We start from the raw sequence: 26,782 nt of genomic DNA on the forward strand, positions 1-26,782 counted from the left end.
TATAATAATATTTTGAATAATTTTATTATATTTTAATATTATTGAAATGTTATTAATAATTGAAATATTTAAATTGAATAATAAAATGAAATAAAAATAGGTCCAATCACGTCCCTGTAAGAGCATGAATGCAGATACTTTTATGTTCTACCCAAAAAAATTACGATGCCAACCAATAAGATTATGCCAGCACAGAATCCCACCATTGAACGGATGCAATGCGTTACAGACAACTACTATCTCTACAAATCTCTAAAACCACTGTGCAAAGCTAAAAGAAAAAAAGAAAAAAAAATGCAACGAGTAAAGTTAATGCTTACGCCAAATCCCAAATCTAGATCTTCAGTAATTACGACAGTGTGAAGAAAAATCATGTTGGGGTGACATCATTAATTCTGTATTTTGCTTAAAGGTTCAGTCGAATTCCGTGAAGCTGCTTTGAAATCTCTTGGAAATCGAGAGAGTTCGAAATGGCGTTGTTGCGGCGAGACAAGAATTTGCAGTCATCAATGCGTGGATCACGGATTATGGCAGCGATTGGAATTGGAATAGCCGTCGGATGCGTGTTCGCGTTTTTGTTTCCCCATGGATTCTTCTCCACAAATCAGCCCATTCAAGTCCGCCGTGTTTCCGATTCTAATTCGGAGGTGCACAACCTTTTTTTTCGCTTTTATTTTATTTCAATTCGTTTTTAAACAAGTTTTTCTGTTCGTGACTTCTAGAAATGCATGTTTGGATGCGGTCATGAGCTCGATTTTGGTTTTGTTGACTACTTATTCATCATGTTTTTACGACTGGGAGAAGTTTAATAGATCAAATTGAGGTTTCGTTATTTAATTTCTTTGTATGCTAGCATCTCTGTTGTAGAATTGGACCAAATTTATAAACAAGCCAAATATTAGAAGGTTGTAGTGAATGATAGATTGATCTTCCTATGTCTTATACGAATTTATCAAAATTCTGTTTATGGTGTGGATTGGTGCATAGGTTGATGCGGCATCTTGTGAACCGTCTGAAAAAATAGATCTTCTCAAGTCTGATATTAGGAGGTTATCCGATAAGAATGCCGAGTTGAAGAGGCAAGTGAGGGAGCTGAATGAAAAGATTCGGTTGGCTGAGCAGGGGAATCAACAAGCGCACGAACAAGTTGTGGGCCTTAGTAAACCACATAAGGCTGGACCCTTTGGTACTGTTAAGAGTCTAAGGGCAAATCCGACTGTTGTTCCTGATGAAACTGTCAACTCTAGACTTGCAAAGATCTTAGCTGATATTGCTGTTAGGAAAGAGATTATAGTTGCTCTTGCCAATTCAAATGTCAAAGCAATGCTTGAACTTTGGTTTACAAACATTAAGAAAGCCGGGATTCCTAATTACCTAGTGGTAGCGTTAGATGATGAGATTCTAGAATTCTGCAAGGCAAATGACGTCCCTGTGTATCAGAGGGATCGAGATGAATCTGTGGATGCTATTGGAAAGGGTGGTGGTAATCATGCTGTATCAGGTCTGAAATTTCGAATACTGAGGGAATTTCTGCAGCTGGGCTATAGTGTTCTTCTTTCAGATGTAGATATAATATTTATGCAGAATCCGTTTGATCATTTGCATAGAGATTCTGATGTGGAGTCTATGTCAGATGGTCACAATAATGTGACTGCTTATGGGTTCGATGATGTTTTTGATGAGCCTGCTATGGGTTGGGCTCGATATGCTCACACAATGAGGATATGGGTCTATAATTCTGGTTTCTTCTATATAAGGCCCACTGTTCCTTCTATTGAGCTGCTAGATCGCGTGGCTGGAAGGCTTGCTCGGGAAAATGCTTGGGATCAAGCTGTTTTCAATGAAGAGCTCTTCTTCCCTTCTCATCCTGGTTATATTGGGCTTCATGCTTCCAAGAGAACTATGGATTTCTATCTTTTTATGAACAGCAAGGTCCTTTTCAAAACCGTGAGGAAAGATGCAGCTCTGAAAAAAATCAAGCCTGTTATCGTTCACGTTAATTACCATCCTGATAAATATCCAAGAATGCAAGCTGTTATAGATTTCTACTTGAATGGCAAACAAGATGCTCTGGACCCATTTCCTGATGGATCTCAGTGAAGAGTTGAAGTCATGATAAGCCGCCCCCTGGTGCTTATTTATTTTAGTGTGCACAGATCGTCTCGGCAGAGTATGTCTCTTGGAGCAGTGTGTTTTGCGAAATGTCATTTGGAACATCTCATTTTCCTTCCAAACTCTGTTTTCTTATGGTACATTAGTTTAACCTTCTCCATTTTCGTCTCTTAGTTTCATGTAATGTAGTTTTTTGAATATATGAATTTCTATATATCAGTAGTAGTTTTCTTGTTTAGTGTTCACTCTCTTGATGTTTCGCATTATTCTTTACTTAGAGTTAGATTATTATAAGAACAGCAAACGCATACCTCTAAAGTGGTAGATTTTGTGGGAGCTACTATTAAGCTTTGAACATTTCACGAAGCTGTGAAAAACGTGTGATAGAGTCCCCTCCTCGTTATTAAGATTATGCTATTATTTCTAAAATTGAACATTCATTCTTCTGGATGAACTGAGGCCGAAGGCTCATTTGCCTCATTTGAAGCATTCTCATGGTGTGGAGCTTCGTCTTCATTGACCTCATCTGTATTATCCCCATACGTAAGTCCACTGGACTGTGAAGGTTCACCAGAGGCAGACGAGTCCTTTGGAGTCGAAGGAGAAGCAGCAATGTTGTCCTGGGGTCGAAAGAAGATGTAAATATGGGAGCTATCTTCAACCCTGCAATCTTTGAGGGAAGCTTCGTCTTTATCCAACGAGTGACGCTCCTCAGCATCGAGCAGCAGAATGAGGCGATCCCCACGTAGGTTTTCTTGTTTCCCAATTGCTTTCTTGAGGTCACCCGTCACCTACAGTGGCATTCTCTCCCACCTCAACATAGAAGAGATTTCCGGTAAGTATCTCTGCCACCAGCTTCGTTTTCAATGGACCAGATTTCCACTTTTCCTGTACCTGCCCCATTTTGTTGGACTCCATTGATTTAAAGTGGTTGTTGGTGCAAATGGGTTGTCTCTGCATTTGCATATTGTGGGGTGTTGTTTGTTTTGTATGCCTTTGTGCGTGTTCTCTGAGGGGTGAGGGAGATAGAGAGGTTCACAGAGACTGCATTGTCGAGAAGTAGTTTGATAGCATGCTTGGATCATTAGGGTTGTTGAATTTGTGTGCTTTGAGTGAATGATCCAGAAAAATGTTTTTAACAAGCCAGTGGATCCACAAAACAAATCCCTTTAGCATTCTATAAATATCATGCTCCTATTTATTACTATTACACCTATTTTTTAGGTAATGTGATGCAACTCATGCGGTGTTTACAATAAAATATTGAAACAAGGGATGCTCAATATTGTGCTATTTGGATATTGCAGACACATAAGGGGCTTCTTGGGCTTCTTTGTATGATGGAATGAAATAGTAGAATGGAATGTGATTCCTACTTCCATTCTATTCATTTGCTTGGTGTGATGGAATGAATAAGTGAATGGATGAAAATGCACAGGAAATTGGCATTTCATTCCAACCTCCATTCCATTCCAACCTCCATTCCATTCCACCCTCATTCCATTCCATCATACCAAGTGTATCGGACTGAACTTCAGTATTGATTTTATTGATTATATCATAAATTTTGGAATTTATCAAGTACTCATATTTTAACTTTTTGCAATCGTATCTCTATATTTTCAACTTATCAATTTTAACACTTTTTCCGCTCTTTTTGGGATATCTCAACTAAGTTTAGTTATTTCCTTTTTTTAATAAAAAATCAAAGCACCTAATCAAAGCATCGAACTTTAAAACCCGAACTAAACCAAAATACCAAAATTTTGTGCAATTTTAAAAAGCCTAAAACCTTAAAACCGAAAAATAACATAAAATATCTTAAACATAAATAATATCCATCAACCAACAAAAAATAAATATTTAGGTCAAAACATAAAAAATAGACTTTCATGATATCTAATTAATATACAACAAATAATAACAAATTAACAATGTAAATCTATACCCAAGTCTTCAATCCTTTCCATTCCATGGGATGAGCTTTGGCCATATCTTTTGGCCATAGTTTTTATCATAAGTTTTGAATCAAATTTGTAAAATTTGAAACACAAAATAATCTCGTAAGTCATTAACATGAAGCAGGGAATATATGAATGTATAACAAATGGTACTGGACAATAGAGATGTTGAGAAAATTAGAATAACAAAAAAATTTGAATCTGAGGCAGCAAATATGGATGATTAGGTGCATCTAATTTTTAAATATCATAACACTTAATTTAAGCCTATGTATTCAACTTCAATACTTGAAATAATCATTTTTAAATATCAAAGTTTATATGTCTTATCCTCTTTTATCAGCAGATGTTTGTGGATTCTTCATTTATTTATGGTTCCTAAAAGAACAGATCCAAATATTTATCATCTGAAGAACACATTAATGCCTAAACACAAGAACGAAGTATTTAATTTTGAACAGAGATAGTGAAGAAAATAGATAAGTTTGAGTTTTTGTTAGAGTTTGTATACTAGAAATCATCTTTCAGGTGATTGAATACTGTTAAAACTCTTATTTTATTTTCCAAAGGAATAAATAGATTATTTTTGTAATAATGTTGTTATGTTTTACATTTAATGGATGTTTATTACATGTTTAAATGTATAAGTAACTTAACAAAGTCTAAGTCTTTGTTTTAATAGACCGGTTGTGGGCGCCGTTCACTTAAAGGTAACACAGTCAGTTCAGAACAAAAAAAAAAAGAATTTCACAACCTAGATAGGCTTAGACTACCTATCGTGAAAGGTTGCAATGTCAGTCCGATTATTTCTAAGCCTTACTGAAATAAGATGACGTTGGTGTGGTATAGCACTGAATTGGATCTAACAACGAGACATGTGTTTATGTTATCAACTGAAAGACGAGGTCTTGTAAATTATTGTTTCTTAATCCATGTACGTTAGCATTGAGCATACGGTATTGATTATGCACTGCTTGACTTACCAAATGGTGCGGGTTTTTCGCAACCCAATAAGCCTGGTATATTTGGTAGTGGTGATTAATATCTAGCGGTGCTAGGATTGCTATTATGTTGAATCGTGCGCGAGGTGAGTCTTGTTTGATAACATCCTCAAGAGGAGCTTGAAATAAGGTTTTATTATTCGGAACCTAGCTAGTTGGAGTTTGATTACTCTATAAATAATAAATAAGAATTTCTTGTTGGGTCCACTCTTGGAATTAATAAGATATTAATTAATTAAGTCTATAGCAGACAATATTTAATTAATGGATGTTTCTATCTTAAGCGCGGGAAATAAATATCAAGCAATGGAAACCCGGAGCACTTATAATTTCGGATTTGGATGGGGAGTGCAATATTACTTCTGTAGTGGCTGCTCGTAATATTCCAATTAAAAGCTTATATAAAATTGGGGTTCAATTTAATTAGTAAAAAGCTAATTGGAGGAGTCCATATCCAAAACCTTCCATAGATCCATGTCTGGCCCAATATGTGACTTAATATAAATAGGAGAATAAAGGAGACAGAAAATAAATCATATAATCTCACCATTGTAAGGATACACCAAGTTCAACATATATATATATATAGAGTCCTATTAACCACAATTCCACTCTTAAAGACCGAACTAGAGACCGAATCTTGACCACATGATCTTGAATTTGATGGATTAGATTAGATAATCAAAGGTTAATTTTCGCACTTCATTATACACTCAATTTACTTCAATGCGGGGGTATTTTTGTAATTTCATAATTAGGGTAAAAATTCAAAAATTTACTCTTCCTCTCTCACGCGTTTTTCGCCGGCAAAACTTCTCTCAAAAGCTTCTCTCAAAAACTTCTCTCAAAACTTAGTTCATCTTCATATCTTCATCTTCCATCGATCGTCGCCGGAAGAATACCACTGAAATCGACTATAAGTTCAACATTTAATCGCTAGATTAAGTAGCAAAATGGTCGATACTCGCAAAACTTCTACGGAAATTTCTGGACGCCAGTTGAGTTCTGGCCATATTTCCGATGAAGGTAATACACTTTGAAGCTTTGAAAACTTCTTACACTTAATTTAATTCATCTAATTCCTAACCTAGATTCTTATTTTTGTCAAAATAGTATTGAAATATAGACGCAAGCAGCCGGCAAAATCAGAGGCAATCAAAAAGTCAAATCGGAAGCCGGATGAAGTTGCTGGAAAAAAAATTACAGATCTAGAAGGTAAAACCTAGAATTAAATCGGTAAAATGAAAAATAAATTATGACAATGAGGTAACACATGATCTGTTGGATGCTTGTTGATAGAGGATCTGTTCATTAGTATTCGAACATGAAGTTTCATCAGAGAATGTAGGATTAAACTTAACTGTTGTAGGTAAATCTTCCTTGAATGAGTTTAGGATTTTAGAATAAAAATTAACTGTTGCATTGTTTAATGTTTTTGAAATAAGAATGGGTTATAACTGAGATTGAGCTTGTTGTTATTTGATTTTGTTGCTTATCATTGTTCTTGATCATGAACCAGTTGGGGGTTTGGAGTGAATTGCTTGAATCTTTTGATCTATGTCAAGGTTTGCTCTGTATTTGACTTTGCCTAAAATGCTTTTGATCCTGAATCTTTGATGTTATCGTGTAAATGAAGTAATAAAACCTTATACTGAAGTAAATTCCTGAGGAAGAAGGTGTAAAAAATATTTGTTATGAACTAGTAATTTGATAAAATGAAGTTAAAGCCCTAATATAAAAACTATCTTGTTTAGAATGTGTGGCTGAGTATGTTGAGATGCATCTAGTTTTTCCAACATCCAACTGTAGCATGTACCATCTCTTGCTAAAATGATCTATTACTAAAATGAAGTAATAAAACATTATAATGAAGTAAATGACACTAAAAATGAAGTAACAAAACATTATAATGAAGTAACATCTTTAACCGATATGTTGTTTGTACATTAAAATAAACTACATATTCTTTTTTATGAAGTATTAAATTAATATAATGAAGTTAGTTGTGTTTTTAATGAAGTAATATAAATTGAAAATCACATTAAATGAAGTAACATAGTATTCTCAGTGAACTATATGTTGTAAATTTATTCTATATTCTTATGTATAGGTGAAAATTCGTCTCAAAAGAAGAAGAATGCAAGAATTTCTTTAAACATCCTCTCAATGTTCATATGCAAGTACTTCATTCATACACCTAATTACTTAATTCATGTTAATGCACACATTAATGAACATAGAGACTGTGCTATATACAGCTGACAATAAATTGAAGCCTCCAGAGCAGAGTATTATAACCACAGAGAAACTAAAAGGTTTAATTCATAAACTCACATTATATTTTAATTTAATACAACATGTCATTTAATAAATTGGAAAGATAAAGTAATAAATTGATATAATGAAGTAATCTATCTACTAAATGAAGTTATCATCTAAAAGGCTTAGAAATAATTCTGTGCCAGAAAGTAAAAAGTGAAATCTAAGTTATATAATGAAGTTAATTGTGTATTTAATGAATAACATAGTATTCTTTGTGAACTATCTGTAATTGGGAAGACATGTTAACATTGATTATGTATTCATTATATAGGAGGTAAAACTTGCTTGTAATGAAGTGATAGACATTAAATATGAATTATCTATTTACTGTGTTGAATGGGTTTAGGGTATTAGGATTAAACTCAGCTACTTTGTTGTTTGCACATTTAAATGAACTATATGTTCTATTAGTTGAAGTAGTAAATTGGTAAGGTGAAGTAATAAATTGATATAATGAAGTAATCTATCTACTAAATGAAGTTATCATGTAAAAGGCTTAGAAATAATTCTGTGCCAGAAAGTAAAAAGTGAAATCTAAGCTATATAATGAAGTTAATTGTGTATTTAATGAAGTAACATAGTGTTCATTGAGAACTATCTGTAATTGTTGATGATATGTATATTTATTCTATAATCTTGTGTATAGGTGAAAGATCCTTACAAAAGAAGAAGAATGCGAGTATTTCTTTGGAAATCCTCTCAAATTACTTAGGCAATTACTTCATTCATACACTTTATTACTTCATTCATGTTCCATGTTACTTCATTCATACACTTTATTACTTCATTCATGTTCCATGTTACTTCATTCATACACTTTATTACTTCATTCATACAAACTGTGCTATATGCAGAGGATAAGAAATTGAAGGCTCTAGAAAAGAGTATTACACCAACAGAAAAACTACAAGGTTTAATTCATAAACTCACATTATATTTTGTTTTAATACAACATGTCATTTTATCCATTGACTAAAATAGTCCTCTTTTTTTTTTTTCAAGAAATGTTGAATATGAAAAATGTAGCTGTTGGTGATAATACTTCAAAACAGCTTGCTAATGAAGAATTTGAAGTCCATGATGAATTGCGTACAAAGAAAAAACATGACAAGCATACAGCAGAAGGAGATAAAAACAGAGGTATATCAAATTAATGTTGGATTTTTGTTTCATATTTAATATCTCATTTGATGTTCTATTTAAATTAACTGATAAATCTATAATAGAATTGTGTAATACCATATTGAAGTACTATAGTACTCTTTTTTTTTTCAGAAATGTTTTCTATGAAGAAATTATCTGGTGGTAATAGCTCTTCAAAGCAGCCTACTACTCAAAATCTAGATAAAACAAAACAAGCATCAGATTTGCAGCATATGTAAACAAGTTTTAATTATTCAATAAAAAATAATAATATAGGTGACTAACATAGATAAACTGACATGTTTTAATGAAGTTATGGATGAATTGACACAAAGAAAAGACATGACAAGCAGCCTGTAGAAGAACCTCAAAACAGAGGTACTATACAAGTGTTTTCAAATATGATGTTATAAACTATGATCTACTACCCTTGTGTGTGTTTCACTTCCTTGTATCTGGAATTTCTTTACTCGACATTGATTATATTGTAGTGCAGAAAGAGCATTTAAAAATGTGCATTATTGGCGTCTCTTTTGACATCATTATTGGATAGTAATGAACTATATTCACTAAATATGAACTAAATTAAGTATGTTATGAAGAATTTTTGACATGTTATTGAAATAGCTTAATGATACAACAAATTTTAGTGTTAAACCTTAAGCGGTAGTAATGAACTATATTTAATAAATAATGAACCAAATGACAGTCAGTAATGAAGTAAATATCACATTTTATTGAAATATAATGTTAACTTACTTCATTAAGTCAGGCGATTGCTTCATTACATTAGTTTATTACTTCATTTAGTCATGCTATTACTTCATTCAGTCATGCAATTTAGTGTCAAATATGATGTTAACGTTTATACATTTTATATCATTATCATTATTAATTATAAACATATGTTAGGTATGAAGAGGATAAGGGGAACTGAGCCAGAACATACTTCACCTACTGGGGAAGATGTAAACAGAAAGATGGTAAAGAATGCTAAGAAAGCGTCAAAGAATGTTGATAAAGTTGCTACAAATAAGGGCACAGGAGTTTCTGACAGAGTTCTGTGTCTTAAAAGAGGTCCGACAAAGTTTGTTGAAGCAATAAAATCTCTGAATGAGGAACAACAAAAGGCAGTAAAAGATATGGGTTTTGGGAGTCTTCTTCATTTCAATTTGACATTTATTCCAGCAAAGCTTGCATATGAGATACTAGATAATTTTGATATAGATACATGCGGAGTAAAGTTCAAACGAGGAATACTACATATCAGCGATGATGATGTCCATGCCACACTTGGTTTACCAAATGGTCATTTGAAATTTGAAAGGAATGGACATCAAAAGTTGGACAAATTAATCAACGAGATTGCTGAATCTTGTAACCGAGCTAGAAAAAATATGGATCCTGATATGTTTATGGAAAAAATGTTAAGTGATGTTGAAGGTGGGGAAATGTTCAGGAAGATTTTCTTGATTTTATTCGACACAATCTTGATTAACCCCTCTGGAGACGGATACTTGACAACACAGATTGAAGTGGTAATCGATGACATTGATAATGTCAAAGATTATAATTGGTGCGGTTATGTGATTGATTCTCTCCTTCATGCCCACAAGGTTTGGGCTAAAGACAAGAGCAAACCATTCACTGGGCCAGTTTCATTTCTGGTGGTAAGTAACTAAAATATATATCCTTGAATTAATCTGTTTTAAATATGAAGTATTATTTAGAAGTGATGAACTAATGCTAAGTTTCATTTTGTAGCCATGTTATGTTGATAGGATTGTTCTTCAATCACGGCTCGTCACAAGAACATTCCCAACAATCAAGGGCTGGACAAGCAAACTGCTATACAAAAGACAGAAAATGGAGCTTGAGCCTGGGCCATTTGGAAGAGGCATTAAGGAGGGTATTTTCAATCCCCAAAGAAGCAATCTGTTTGAATTGGGTGGAAAGCATGACATTGCCAGCTCATCTTGCATAAAAGGAAGTGATATCTCTGCTGCTGCAAAACATAGAAAGCACTTTTTCAAAGTTATGGGAATTGCAGCTGATGCACTAAGTGAACTTATGAAGAATATAGAAGAAGAGGCAGAAGAGGTCAAGAAAGATGGCTGCTCTAAAGTTGCAGCTAAATGCTCATTGAAAATGATGGGCGTGCAAGAGATGGGACAAGAAGAAGATGGCATTGAAATCCAAAACATGTCTCAAGCAATGCAAGATGACGACGTTGATGATCCAGAATTTATCGCTGCAGTTGAGAAAGTAATGAAGGTGGCAGAGCTAAGAAAAAGATGGGAAACTGAAGGTCCTTCGTTTGATTTAGGATTTGAGGTTAGAGGAAGGAACGTAAGTGGATGAATGGCTTCTTGGTTGAAAACTTGGATGTTGTAGTATGAGAACTTTGTTTTGTTGTGTTGTAATTCATATAAACAATGGGATGTAACTAACTGACTTATTTTGTTTTGTATTTGGGGATGAACTAAACTTATTTTGTTGTAAAATATGAAATGGTTTTTGTAACTAACATGTTCTATTTAGGCAATGGAGAACAGTTGTTCATTGGGTTTTGTTTGTATTGTTGTTTATAATTGACAGGTTGATAATACACCGTCAAGGGACATATATCCCGAGAACTATATCTTCGAGGCTGTACAATTCATGCCCGTAGATGATGTGAATAAGGTAAAATTTTACCTTGCTTTTTATTAAGTCTGTTTGAAGTAATATTTCAGTATAATGAAGTAATTATCGTACTGAATGAACTATTTTTTACCTTGCCCTTTATTAACTCTGTTTGAAGTAATATTTCGGTATGATGAAGTAACTGTCATACTGAATGAACTATTTTTTATATAATACTACTGGCAGGGTCTTAATGTACAAATGACAGATGTTACATCGCCATCAAACTTCAGTGTTGACGCATGCCTTATGGATAACTTAAAAGCTTATATAATGGAGAAGGTAAAATCTGAATTTTCAAAAGTATACATCTCAAACAATGAAATAGTTTGTCTTTGAAATAAATAATTTTCTAAATCAATACCAGGATTTGAATACATTATGTGTTGTTCAACATGGATCAAATGTGAGATTGCATATAGATGATGAGCCAAAGGATGATGGTACCAAGGTATAAATCTAAATTACATGATTAAAAATCTTTATCACCCTACTACACACAACATACAACCATGTGACATGATCCCTTTACTTGTTTGATCCATGTTTACAAATGTCAAACCTTGTTAGCACTGAATACTTTTTACTTCATTATATTAATAATTTGGTTCATTACGTAGAAGATCCAGTTCATTATGAATTAACTATCTTATTTAATGAAGTATTTTGTTATGTTATTCTACTTCCAGAATCTTAGTATACAAATGGTAGATATTGCACAGCCATCAAAGTTCAGTGTTACCTTGCCTTTTATTATCTCTATTTGAAGTAATATTTCAGTATTATGAAGTAATTGTCGTACTGAATGAACTATTTTTTACCTTACCTTTTATTAACTCTGTTTGAAGTAATATTTCTCAATATAATGAAGTAACTGTCGTACTGAATGAACTATTTTTTACCTTGCATTTTATTAACTCTGTTTGAAGTAATATTTCAGTATGATGAAGTAACTATCATACTGTATGAACTGTTTTTTATATAAATCTAAATTACATGATTAAAAATCTTTATCACCCTACTATACACAACAAATGTCAAATCTAACAAGCACTGAATACTTTTTACTTCATTATATTTATAATTTGGTTCATTATGTAGAAGATACAGTTCATTATGAATTAACTATCTTATTTAATGAAGTATTTTGTTATGTAATTCTACTTCCAGGATCTTAGTATACAAATGGTAGATGTTACACAGCCATCAAAGTTCAGTGTTGATGCTGGACTTATGGAAAACTTAAGAGTTAATCTAACGGAGAAGGTAAAATAACAATTTGAGAAGTATACATCTTAAATAATGAAGTATCTTGTCCCTGAAATGGATCATTTTCTGAACCACTACCAGAATTTGAATACATCGTGTGTTTATTAGCATAGATCCAATGTGAGATTTCATAAAGATGATGGAACCAAGGTACAAATCTAATTTATGAATGTCATACTCAAACAGCAGTGCATACTTTGTACTTCATTTTATTTACAATTTAGTTCATTATGTAGAATATTAATGTGGATGCGGAAATTCAGTCAGTGTTGAATGCTTATAAGGATATAGACATGGATGATGATTTCATGGAAAATTGTTTGGTTGGTAAGCCAGTGTCAACTGAGCTCATTGTTTACAACGCCAACAAGGTAAGCTTGTGCAAAGTCATAGATAATTTGAAGTTTGTTCTTAATATGATGAAGCTATAATAATTGATTTATTTATTGCAAACAATAGATCAAAACTTTGAAGGAACGGATGGATGTACGTACTAGAAATGAGAAAATTGTGTCTCATGCATTGAGATCTCCATTCAATGAACGACCAGTTAAAATTACAAACAAGCTCAGTAAAGATGAAAAAGAATCATATTACTGGATTCTTACAACACATAAAACGGAAAAGTATGATTTCTAAATTGTTTTCTAATAGTGTATCGCATTATTTTTACTAGTATGTGAAATTCTAACATATATTAAAAAATATGCAGACTTGAACTTGTTTATGACGATGACGTTGTAAAAGTTACAAAGATGGAAATGTGTTCCTTGATACCTAGGAAATTAATTGTGGTTGGCGTTATAGATGCATGGGCTTCCTACCTCAACAATATGGAAGAATTTCGATCACTGAACTCATCAAGGCGACTATTTTTCACCACTTATCCATGTGTAAGTACATATTATTTAAATTAAATAATATTAATTGTTGTGAAAATCCTAACTATGTTAATATACAGTTGTATACGATTGTTACAAAGCCTCAAAACGTGGATGTCAGCAAAATCATTGCAAACTTCTACAGCAACTTGGACAGAGAGGTGAAGGAAATACTGAATTTCAAATGGGAACATGTGGACACGGTACAAGCATCATTCTGAAGTATCTTAATTTTTTATGAAGTAGTAATTTGAAAAAATGAAGTTAAAGCTATACTGTATAAACCTATGAAGTAGTTAATTGCCAAAATGAAGTAATAAAACTTAATAGTGAAGTAATAGACTCTAAATATGAACTATCTATTTACTGTTTTGTATGGGTTTAGGGTTTTAGGAATAAACTCAGCTGCTGTGTTGTTTCATATTCTTCAGATATTTAACAATACTTCATTCTCCCAGTTTTTTACTTCATTCGTGTGATCTTTTACTTCATTACATAGGTCTTTTTCCCCATATGTGCGAATGAGCATTATTATGGTATTTGCTTTTGCTTCAAAAGAAATGGAATTGTTGTACTAGATAACTCTGAAAATGGCGACGACAATGATCTCACAACCAATTATAGTGACATTCCAAAGACGCTGGTTTGTATTCTTCACATGTGATTTAATTTTATTACACTTACATAATACACAACTAAAAATAACATATATTTTATTATCCATGCAGAGATCATATTTTTTTCACTTCCTCACCAACATTGGTCTTCACAAACAGTGCAAGACAATATCCAATGCTGAAATACAGAGATTCAAAATGCCATGGAGAACTTCTGAAAATGTTGAAGACTGTGGAGTATTTTTAATGCGCCACATGGAAACATACAAGGGTAAGCGCGAAGGTTGTTGGAACCGTGGTTTAAAAAATTCAAGTTCAGGTGTTCTCCAGAGCTTGAGGGCCAAGTATTGCTCAGCATTGATGTTAACAAATAACAGCCATACAAGCTTCAACAACAAACAAGTTACCGCAGCATACTATTAAGAGGAAAGCAATAGCCATGTAATAGATGTTGAGAAAATGATTGCAGCATATTTAAAGAAAAAATGAAGATTTTAGCAGATTAAGTTTTGATATATACATTGATCTGTTTTGAGCAATTCAAAATAAAGTACTTCGCTTATTAATTTTGTTCTATATTAGATTTAAATGTCGCATTGGATAATAGATATAGTTCATTGGGTAGTTAATTTGTAGAATGAAGTAATAAATTATAATAATGAAGTGGAAATCTATAATAATGAAGTATCAGACTTTTATTATGAAATATCTATTTACTGCGTTGTATGGGTTTATGGTTTAAATTTAACTGATGTGTTATTTGCTCATACAAATGAAGATTTTTGCAAATTAAGTTTTGAAATATACATAAATCTGTTTTGAGCAATTCAAACTAAAGTACTTCGCTTATTAATTTTGTTCTATATTAGATTTAAATGTCACATTGGATAATAGATTTAATTCATTGGGTAGTTAATTTGTAGAATGAAGTAAAAAATTATAATAATGAAGTGGAAATCTATAATAATAAAGTATCAGACTTTTATTATGAAGTATCTATTTAACTGTTGTGTTATTTGCACATATAAATGAACTAAATATTCTATTTAATGATATAATAAACTCATATCAATTAATAAGCTAATAATCTGTTTTCATAAAAAGTTTAAACTAATTCAAATTCAAATTATAAATGAAATAAGAAACTACGGGTCTGAAGTACTGAACTTAAAAAATGAAGAACAAAACATATTCCACTGAAGTAATAAACAACAAAACAGAACTACTGTTAGAGAACAGAACAACAAGCATCAACATTGTTGTTTCCTCTTTTTCTTCTTCTTCAACTCATGTATCTTGTCACAATTCCTTGAATCATGCTAACCAATCTCGCCACATTTTCCACAATTCCTTCCAGGCTTCGACAACTCTCTTATTTCTTTCTCAAGTCGTGAAAGACGTCGACCAGAACCCTTGGTGCTGACAACATCAGGTGGATGAACTTCTATTTCACTAGGGACTTCTGAGCCATAAAAATTCTAAATCATCTGTCTCTTTTCACTTATAGACAATACATTTCCCTCACCAAGTACTTCTTTTTTCCCTTCAGCCATAATATGTCTAAATGCACGAATTTTATCACCATCTCCCTCTATAAGTCGTGCGATATCATAAAAATTTGCATGCATATCCCTGTATTCCTGCTTCGTCTCATCCACAGAATAAATGACTCAATATTATCATCAAACCCAAAATGCATAGGCTTGACAAATTTAGACTTCAACCAGCGTCCTCCATGTAACTCATCAGGGACTAGCTTCAATTTTTTGTTTCTCAAGATCCAAAATATGTGACTGCAAACGAGCCCAAGCCTCTCAAACATCTTACAACCACATGCATATGAATCACAAGAAATTGATAATGAAACTGTCCAGTTCTTTGAGAACTTATCATTCAACACATAAATCTCATTCTCACCAACGGTTGACACTGTCACCATGGTGACATTATCGACTGCTTCCTCAATCTCACTCTGAATTAGTTTGAAACCACTGTCACTGTAAATCGTTGATGCATGCTTCTCAAGAGCCGAATTTGTTTTCAAAGTTGGAATTGTGTTAAAATCCAAGTATTCAAGCCTATTATTGTTGCTCCTTTGACCATCCAATGCATTGTTGTAATACATAAGAAATTCAACAAGATTAGATCGAGACTTGGAGTACCTCTTGAAGAATATGTTCTGAGATTCAGATATAGATGTGGTCTTTATCAGTGAACTCATTGGAAAATCCCTAAAATATGCAGGAACCTGTAGTTCATCAAGTAATAAAAATACTTCATTTATTGGCTAATATACTTCAGCAGACAGAAAATATGTTTCCAAATGAGGATACGTACCCAATATTTTCGTGATTCAAACATAGAGGTAAACCACTCATTGTCCTTAAGCCCACATTTTTCCATTACATTATTCCAGGATTCTTCAAATTCTTCAGGCTCTATCAACTCAGACCAAACACAACTATTTAACTCCTTTTTCAAATCTTCATTGCCAAGTTGACTCTTTAGTAACTTTTCCACAACTTTAAACATGATGTGCCACATGCACCATCGATGTCTTGTATCAACAAGGACTCTTTCCACAGCAACCTTCATTCCCAAATCCTGATCAGTAATGATCAATTTTGGTGCAGAACCCATGCATTTGACAAAACGTTCAAACAACCATGAGAAAGAATCGGCATTTTCCTTAGATAATAAGTCTGCACCAAATGTTACAGGTCTTCCATGGTTGTCTTTTCCTGTGAACGGTGCAAATATCATGCAGTACCTGCATTAAATCAATTCATCAAAAAGATTCAGTAAATGTTATGCAGTACATGAATTATAAGTTAGTTCATTCTATTTAGGAAATACTTCATCTTGTCGGAGTTTTACTACATTAAACTAAGAATTCTAAATAATTATGCACTCACTGTAGACTGTTAATTCATTATTGACAGTTACTAGTACCTAAAGTCAATGTTTCATGCATATTCAAGTTAATCACATCAATAATCATTTTACTATAAACAACATTATAAGTTAGTTCATTCTGTTTGGTAAATACTTCATCTTGTCAGAGTTTTACTACATTCAACTAAGAATTCTAAATAATTATGCACTCACTTCATTCCAGTAGACTATTAATTCATTATTGACAGTTACTAGTACCTAAAGTAAATGTTTCATGCATATGCAAGTTGATCACATCAATAATCATTTTACTATAAACAACATACTTCATACCTGTTAGTTGAATAGGTTGTGTCAAACGATACTATATCACCGTAGAGATGGAAATTCTTCTTAGCAATGGGATCACACCAGAAAAGACGAGTGAGCCTATCTTTGGAGTTCACCTCAAAATCATAAGTGAATGCCGGACAATTCTCCTTCTTTCGGCTCATTTCATTAAGTATCATTTGTGCATCTGCCCCACGAGTAAATGCTCTCAAGTCGCGCCTATAGTTTCGAATTTCTACAACCGTACACCCAACATAATCCAGCCCACCAAGAACCTCATTCAGCAACTTAAAAGTCAACGTAGGACCTATGTTTGCACTTGCACAATCTAATATAAATTTCTGATGCATTAGATCAATGTTGCGATTCAGCCTCATGAATCGCCTATGGCGTCCCTCAACCATATCATGATTATGTTTTTCTTCAAATTGTTTGACAACATAACCAATTCCCTTACAAAACTTAATCCCAATTTTAGACTTGCAAAAACACTTCCTAGAAGAACGTCTGCGTTTTGACTCATGCCCTTGCATTTTATTTTTCTTCTCACCTTCTCTACTGCACACAACATATAACCATGTGACAAGATCCCCCTTCTTCTTTGATCCATGTTTACGAGTGTCAAACCCAACATGCCGTGCATACTTATTATAGAACTCAGTAGCATCATCAAGTTTAGGAAAAATCTGTCCTACATAGGGCTTTAGTTGGGATGGACAGTCAGGTAGGTGTGACACTGATATAAGACATGCAAACTACTGTCAGTGGAAAATTAAAACAAACAATTTATGCCTACAAATTTAGTTCATTATAACAACAGTTTAGTTCATTTAGTTGTTTTATTACTTCATTATAACAACAATTTAGTCGAATTAATGGCATACTTTAATGTGCAAACAACACATCAGTTAAAGATGTTACTTCATTATAATATTTTATTAATTTATTTTAACAGTGATTTACTTCATTATTAATATCAGAATTTAATATTCAATAAGAATAGAAGTTCAGTTTTAATGGTTATTACTTCAGGATAACTTAATTTTACTTCATTAAGAGTACAAATCGCATATACACTACAATAATATCATAATTTAATATTCAATAAGAATAGAAGTTCAGTTTTAATGGTTATTACTTCAGGATAACTTAACTTTACTTCATTAAGAGTACAAATCGCATATACACTACAATAATATCAGAATTTAATACTCCCTCTGTCCCATTAAAAATGCAACGTTTTCCTTTTTTGGTTGTCCCATTAAAAATGAAACGTTTCCTTAAATGGAAACAACTCTATCTCTACTTTTTCATCTCTCTTACTTTACTCTCTCTTCATTAACTCATAAAATAATACTACATAAAATCCCGTGCCGATTCTCAAATGTTGCATTTTAAGTGGGACGGGGGGAGTATTCAATAAGAACAGAAGTTCAGTTTTACTTGTTATTACTTCAGGATAACAAAACTTTACTTTATTATGAGTACAAATCACATATACACTACAATAATATAAGCATTTAATATTCAACAAGAACAGAAGTTCAGTTTTTAGCTCATATTTCCGACCATTTACTTCATTATTAATATGTCTACACTACAGACATGAAAAACATCGAAAATAATACATTGCTCGATTGGAAAAAGTCACGAACCTTCAACTGTGGTATTATCTAATTCTGGCTCTAAATCTGAATCTGAATCCGTATCAAAAAGAGATCCTCCTGGATTAGTAAGATCATCCATAATCGATCCAGTTGAAGTAGATCCTAATCCGTCTTCAACCTCGGAATTTGTTGATGTAGATCCTAATCCGTCGATATTCTCCATGAGAGTCAGAATATTGCCAAATTGAAGCAAAACGCGATGGTGAATCAAAGGCAGATCGTAATTTAAAGTAGAACGCGATCGTTCGTGGAAGGCAGATTGAAGAAGATTGTAGAAAAACTTGATTGAAGAATTGAACGCGATCGACGAATTGAAGAACTTGATTGAAGATCGTGGACCGCAGATCGTGAATTGAACGAGAATTGAAAGAGAATTGAAAGAGAATTGAAGGAGAACGACGAATTGCGATTGAACGAGAATTGAAGGAGAACGACGAATTGAAGATCGTCGACGGCCAGATTGTGAAGGAGAACGTGATCAGCAAGTTTTGCATGTTTTGATCGTTATTTTTAATTTCCTAAAATACCCCTCAGCAAGTTTTAATTGAATAAAATTAAAAATAAATTGTAAATTAATCCTAGCCACAAGATTAAGAAAATGGAAGGCCCTAATTTAGTCTCTAGTTCGGCCCTTAAGAATGGTTCGACATTGATCACAACTCTATATATATATATATATAGGGGTACATTACCCTCCTTATCATCCCCTGGTATAAAACATAGGACTAATATAATCCCTTGGATCTATTAATCTAATGGCTTTGATTAAATGTCAATCGGTACATTATGATACTAGTTTCGTACATCAAAGGGAAAAATTGGATAAACAATTATATAATCCAGTTTTAAAACTGTAGCTCCATGATTTCAGCGTAAATTATGATTCTGATTCTTAATATCAATTGACATCATTCTCTCTCCGCCATTTCATCTCTCACGTCTCCCTCAATTCTACTCTCCACCAAAACCCTAGCCGCCCTAAATTCACGAAGAAAAATAGTTTTCTCCTCCATTTGTTGGCGTCAAGACGAAGTGAAATACACAGTAGGTCGCAGTCTCTGATATCTCGTCGGTTTATGATTTTTTTTTGTAACGACGAGCGAACAATCGTCCAGAATTTTCTGCAGAGAACGAAAGTAGGTAATTTTCACTCTAATCACTCTCTCAATTTCTCGATTTTCAGTCTGCTGCTTGTTCCGTGAATCTTGATTTCGCTACTCATGATTGGGCTGCTGGTAATTAGTGTTTTTCTGCAATTTTCGTTTTGATTTCGTAGATTTTTGCCATTTTTTGTTCTTTTGTTCAACATTGATTCGAAAATTGTTCATTATCACTTCATTCTGATGTTGTACATTATTTTCGGGTTGTATACATTATTCCCACAAATTGGTACATTATTTCACTTTGATGTTACATCATTTAGTTACATCTGTACATCATGTTCCATTACATTATTTAGCCATAAATGTACATGAATTGATATTGTTGTATGTGTTTCTGACTAGGTTCAACGAGTGCAAGAATCGATTACGAGGACGTCATAGCCAACGACATGCCCATTGCATTAGTGCAACGACTGACATTAAAGATTTTCAAAGATGTGCTACATTATTATTGTGTTGTAGCATGTCATGTACAAAAATTGTATTTTAATGTATATGTCACCTACTGAGTAATGTAGATTAAAATTTGTTTGATGATGGGCAGAAGTTATATCCATTCCCCAAGGGTGTAGTACCAACCTGTAGCACAACGTTCACTAAGGGCAAGGAGTTAGAGTCGTTCTCATAGGGTTCAATTATTTATTGTTTGGTGTAGTAGTAATCGTATATTAATGTGTAGGGTTCATACATTACAAGACGACATTAAACTACTTCTTACGTACATTATTATAACGTTTTCTTACATTATTATTCCGTTTACGTACATCAAAAACAAACAATAAAAACATAAATTATATACAAGCGTTGGTAATATGTCCTAGCCCGATGGGTTACTAAATCCTTGTGGAAATGATTTATTTCCCTACTCTTGGTGAATGTTTCCTTAGTGAGTCGGTACTACAACCTAGCCTAATGGATTGCTAAACCCCAATGGTATGGATTGAACATGCTGCAAGACATTAAACTACTTCTTACGTACATTATTATAACGTTTTCGTACATTATGACATCGTTTACGTACATAAAAACAAACAATAAAAACAGAAATTATAGACAAGCGTTGGTTATATGCCCTAGCCCGATGGATTAATAAACCCTAGGGGAAATGATTTATTTCTCTACCCTTGGTGAAAGTTTCGTTAGTGAATCGGTAATACAACCTAGCCCAATGGATTGCTAAACCCCAATGGTATGGATTCAACGTGCTGCAAGACATTAAACTAGTTCTTACGTGCATTATTATACCGCTTTCATACATTATTGAACCGGTTACGTACATCAGAAACAACAATAAAAACAGAAATTATAAACAAGCGTTGGTAATATGCCCTAGCCCAATGAATTACTAAACCCAACGTGAAAGGATTTGTCTCCCTACCCTTGGTGAAGGTTTTTTTTAGTGAGCCGGTACTACAACCTAGCCCAATGGATTGCTAAACCTAAATGGTATTGATTCAGCGTGCTGCAAAACATTGAACTACTTCTTACGTACATTATTATATCATTTTCGTACATTATTATACAGTTACGTACATTATTATATGATATTTGACACAATCAAGCTAATGACGAAAATATGCTTAATTTAAACAATATTTGTGGATAAAGATGCTGCAAAATCAATAAGATAGTCAACTAAAATATTTAAAATTGAGAAAGGAAAACAAATCAATGCAAAATAACTACTAAATCACGATAGGCGTGAATTATGGAATGAGAATAACTACTCAAAATGTTAACTTACTTTACTACCCTTTTCGATTTTTTTAATGTTTAAATTAATTCCATGTGGCACAAATATAGACCATTAGATGTCAAGAATCAATATATTGTTGGTTCTATCACTGAGGAAAGTGATATTGCGATTGTCCTCTTATAACTAAGTTCTAGCCTTCTTCTTAGGCACTTGATAATTTCAAGCATAGCTTGAAGTCTCATACTTCAACATATATTCGATCATTACTTAAATGCTATTCAAGCTTCATAGGGCTTCTACGTTCGCAACAAAGTTCACAAATTTCACATTTCACTCTCATAGTGATTTTATACGATACCTTGTATTTCATTGGTCATAGATTATCACCACATGAAACTTCATTCATTCACAGAACAATCAAGCATGTTTATCCCCATAAGTCATATGACGTTCCATAGCATAACATCCATCGTATATTAATATATGTAAAGATTAACACTTAGTCAATGCATCATCCACACAATCGCATTTCCAACTTCATGCGGTTCATGTCCATCTATTTCACAATCACATAATTGCAACTATACATGCGTCACACTTCACCTTCACATTTTCAAAATCATATAATTTCAACCAAATATGCATTAAAATTTTCGCCTTCCAAATAATCAACATGTACGTCCTTCAAGTTAAATTTGCAGTTTGAACATGTAATAACAAATCTCAACATCAAGCAACACGTATTCACAATCATACTTCAATATGTGATACATCATGCCTCATTATTAAACAAAAGCAATTACACATTTGCATAGTGTCTCCCGTTTCATAACTTCACCACATTTTCCAAAAGCCATAGTATTTACTTCATATTTCCCCTAGGAGTTGCTTCGTAGCAGTCAAGTAATCACAATCATATAGGATTTCATTCATCCAAGCGCATAAAGTCTAACACATATTTGTCGATTTTCTTTATCGAGTAAAATACAAGTTCACTTGCACAACATCATTCATCATTCTTGGCATAGTCGCATTTAGCAATTTCATATCCATGCATATTCGTCATTTCATACTCCAAGAAAATCTCCAAATGTCACAACAATTTCCATTCATTTCAATTTCCAACATTTCATCATTCAAATCAATATTCAAAGATACGGGTTACCTCATTCTTCGTGGTTGAGCGGAGACGAGTCATGGTGTTGAGCTTTCGATGATTATCACTTAATCAATTTACACAATTTCAGATTTTAATACAACAAGACTCTTGGGTCCAACGCGGAAAGAACTGAGGCTCTGATACCAACGGTAACAGCCCGACATTTTAGGGTATAATAAATACGGTGACTGCTACTAAGGCGAACTTACAAGCAATAAAGACTTAGGCTAGGGTTTCATTCAATGAGATTTGACCAAGGTATTTAACGAACTATTAAAACAATAAGTCAACGGTTTAATCAAGAAAAATCTAAAGATGAATAGATATCATAACTATGCTCAAAGGTCAAGGGTTTAATGTAAATCCAACAAAACGCATTATGTCTCGATATTCTAAGCAATAATGAAATAGTTCAAAAGCGATGATACTAAGTTTTATGTTTAGCGGAAGCAACCAAGAGAAAAGTGAAGAACATGTATGAAGACACAACTCCACTTGATGTTTCAAACGATCATATCATTATTCAATTTATTAGCTCAACACCGCCACCCGCTCGTCACTGCTCAACCTGCACATAGGGAAAACACATGCAGGGTTGAATATTTTAAACATACTCAGTGGACTCATGCCAAAACGTTTTAATAGTTATGCCACCCTTACCATAGTGAACTCGAGGTTTAGCATTTATTTAAGAATAGCATCGAGTATCACAAAAATATTTCATCGACTGGCCAGTCAAACAATACCTCCCATTTTCTCATCAATCAACAATATCATGGTGCGACGAAGTGTGGCCACACTTTCGCCCACGAGACCGGCCGACTAGCAAGGACGGCTCCCGATCTCTCGTGTACACTAGCCTGATAGGGTTTGCGGCCCAACTCAGACCCGAATTTGTTTATATAGCCCTATAGCCTAATGGAGCGCACTCGCAAACTAGGCATCAGGCACACACAATATCCAAAATAATCATAGGCATGGTATAACAGTTTAATCCACCCTTATTACTCCACTTTCATAAACTTGCAACATAAGAGAGAGTTTAAGAATAAAGCCCACCTCGATTCCTAGATCACAAGTATGTTCTTCTTCTTGCTATCACTCCGTGAGCGCGAGTTATCACCTTTAATTTATGTATTACAAGTAAGTCTCAATCATCGATCAAAATCATGCATGTTCCCACGTTTCCCTTTTTTTCCAACAATTAGTTTTAATATCACCATTCAAAATCAAAGTACGATTATCATATCGCTTCTATTCGCACAACACTCCAGATTTATCATCAAATCGTGTCACGCATGAGTGTTTCAAAACACACCCACACACGCACACGATCACACGCACCAACACACACACACACGGTTTCACACACGCACACACACACATGTGCACCCATTCATCAATTAATTTCCCCTTCACTCATTCTAAATGCATGTGGACCCAAGAACACCGATTAATCGGTAGATGAAGAAAAGATCAAAATAGAAATACCTTTTTCGATAGAATGAACGGTAGAAACAAAGTAGTAGCCTTGATTCTTCAACAAATTCTTGAATTTCGACTTCAATTCTTCACACAAGATGAAGAAATAATGGAGAAAGTAGAAGAAAATTTTGAGAGAATGGGGAGAGGGAGTGATCGAAATTTTGGGAGTGGGGGGGGCGATTTCTTTGTGATGCTAGGGTTTTGATTCTCCTCCTATATTTATAGAGTGCAAGATATAATCCAATAATTAAATAAATAAAGATTTGGAGGAGATTTGGTGGTTGTAGTTGGCGTTAAAATGGGTGAGATATTAGGGGAATTCGAATTTTCATGCTATTTAATTAGCATATGATTTAATTCGAATATTTCACGGAGTAGGATAAAATATCACGGAGCAGAATAAAATAATAAATCCTCCCTAAAAATATGGAAGTAGGCGTGAATTTCAATTCCTTACAAGGAATTTAATTAAAATCCTAATTTAAATAGGATATGGCAAGATCTTCTTAGATTTGGCAAGATATGCTAGGATATTTGAATTTATTTATGGAAGAGAATGAGTAAGAGATCAAATAATAAAATAAAAATCCCTTCTCCCATAAAATAAGGGGATTTTCGAAAATCCCCCTAGAAACAACATAAGGGCCGAAAATTTCATCAAATATATAAGGGATGATCGGACTTTGGATTTAAATTGGATAATTATCCCAAGAAATAATTAAATCTAAGAAAAAAATAGAATTTCTTTCCAATAAGTAGGAGGGGTCGAAAATTCCACTTAATCAAATAATGCTCCTATTAAATTCTCACTCCTCCATTAGGAAAATAATTCACCACAATTATTTCACCCCGCATAAAAATATTCACATATTCGCATCACCAAATCCACCATTCTAATTTCACCGTCACGTCACATTTTCAACGACTTTGACCATTCCACGGCCACGTCATATTTTCCACAATATTGACTATTCCATAGCCACGTCATATATTCAACAAGTTTGACTATTCAACTCAAACTCAACTCCATATCGCAATTAGGTCACAAAGAATATTGCAATAAATCACTCATCATTTAATCCACATATATCATAGCATTGAAAGCATTTAATGCAAAAAATTTCACGTCTCAAAAATTAGGGTTCGAAAAAGTGGGATGTTACAGATTTAGCATTTAGGGTTAGAGATTTAGAGTGGAAACTGAAATAATATTTTAATATATTTATATGAAAAAACCTCGTGGTTATGGGATGAGGATAATCTGAGAGATATGGGTTTGGGAACAAAATTTGATAGCAAATTGTAGTTGGAAATTGTTGTAACATTGTGGCGTGTGGACCAGGTCAAATATATATCGATGTGGAAAGCATAGCAAAAGGATGGCATGCAGTCTATAAGAATCCATATTGATAGGATGATATTGGTCGGAGCTACGACCAACTGAGCCCATGTAATTGGCAGGTTAAAGCATCACTAAAGACGCGCGACGATAGATGGTCAATCAACTCATAGGTTGATTGTCATTGTTGTATGGGAGATCACAATTCAAGAGAACATGTTAATCTTACATCTTCCAATTCGAAATCAAATAGAAAACGATGTTGAATTCAAGTCTCTACATATATGAAGGATAAATTTTACGTGAAATGCAGCTACAAGAAAGCATGGAATGCTCGCAGAAAAACTATTGAGCTTATATATGGTGGACGCGAGGGGTCATTTAGACAACTCTCCAGCTACCTAGACATATCCACTTCAGTGTGTGGTGTAGTAGGTAAGATCGTACATTCACTCTTGCCGCATTTGACAAGGCAGTCAAAAACAAGCCTCCTAATATCTTGTAGTACTTTGGGGGCATTTTCCTGGTCAACATCTTCTTTCGTCATGTGATACACACGAGCCACTGTCTCTAACTGTGACAAAGAACGTGAATAGTTAATGACATAAATAAATGCAATGATAAAACAATTATATAAAACGATACTTATAGATGATGCACCAATATTCATCCTCATTATATAACAATTAAATAGAATCCCTAATTAAGAAAACACTTTCATATTATTAGACAAAAGAAATAATCCTTTATGTCCTAATTAAGCTATCTTCTGAATCTAAAGTGCTTATGCTCTCCTGCAATCAACAGCAAATCATTGAAAAAAAATGCATGTCCTAATTCGGAAGGAATTTGTTGACATAAGATCAGTAAATAGTTATTTCAAAGTAAAAACAAAGATAATTTGACTCAAGTCTCTATGACTCTACCATGTCACAAATGCTTAACATCCATTAATGCATATGTAATTGAAATACTACAGCATGGACATATAACATGATTCAAGAAGTCATAATCAACACGGCCTCAGCCATATCACTCCCAAAATCTGTTTACAAAT

At 33.5% G+C, this 26,782-nt stretch overlaps 2 protein-coding genes and 1 pseudogene across 2 annotated transcripts; 1 reads left to right on the forward strand and 2 right to left on the reverse strand.

Moving 5' to 3' along the window:
* The first annotated feature begins 283 nt into the window (after positions 1-283).
* Positions 284-2,350, forward strand: RRA3 (Nucleotide-diphospho-sugar transferase family protein). Its single transcript, XM_048094596.2, has 2 exons — positions 284-647; positions 988-2,350. Exons 1-2 carry the CDS (start codon positions 471-473, stop codon positions 2,098-2,100), a joined length of 1,290 nt encoding a protein of 429 aa, XP_047950553.1. The 5' UTR covers positions 284-470; the 3' UTR covers positions 2,101-2,350.
* A 101-nt stretch (positions 2,351-2,451) lies between these two features.
* On the reverse strand, positions 2,452-3,030 carry LOC148927441 (uncharacterized; annotated as a pseudogene).
* A 12,552-nt stretch (positions 3,031-15,582) lies between these two features.
* LOC148927442 (protein FAR1-RELATED SEQUENCE 5-like) lies at positions 15,583-19,046 on the reverse strand. Its single transcript, XM_089056593.1, has 4 exons — positions 18,872-19,046; positions 17,220-17,952; positions 16,329-16,761; positions 15,583-16,239 (listed from the first exon to the last, which is right to left on the reverse strand). Exons 1-4 carry the CDS (start codon positions 19,044-19,046, stop codon positions 15,583-15,585), a joined length of 1,998 nt encoding a protein of 665 aa, XP_088912719.1.
* Positions 19,047-26,782: the final 7,736 nt, after the last annotated feature.

This window comes from Salvia hispanica, chromosome 4 (assembly GCF_029641045.1).
Source record: "Salvia hispanica isolate PSC_SH4W2 chromosome 4, Shi_PSC_v1, whole genome shotgun sequence".
NCBI classification, from domain to species: domain Eukaryota; kingdom Viridiplantae; phylum Streptophyta; class Magnoliopsida; order Lamiales; family Lamiaceae; genus Salvia; species Salvia hispanica.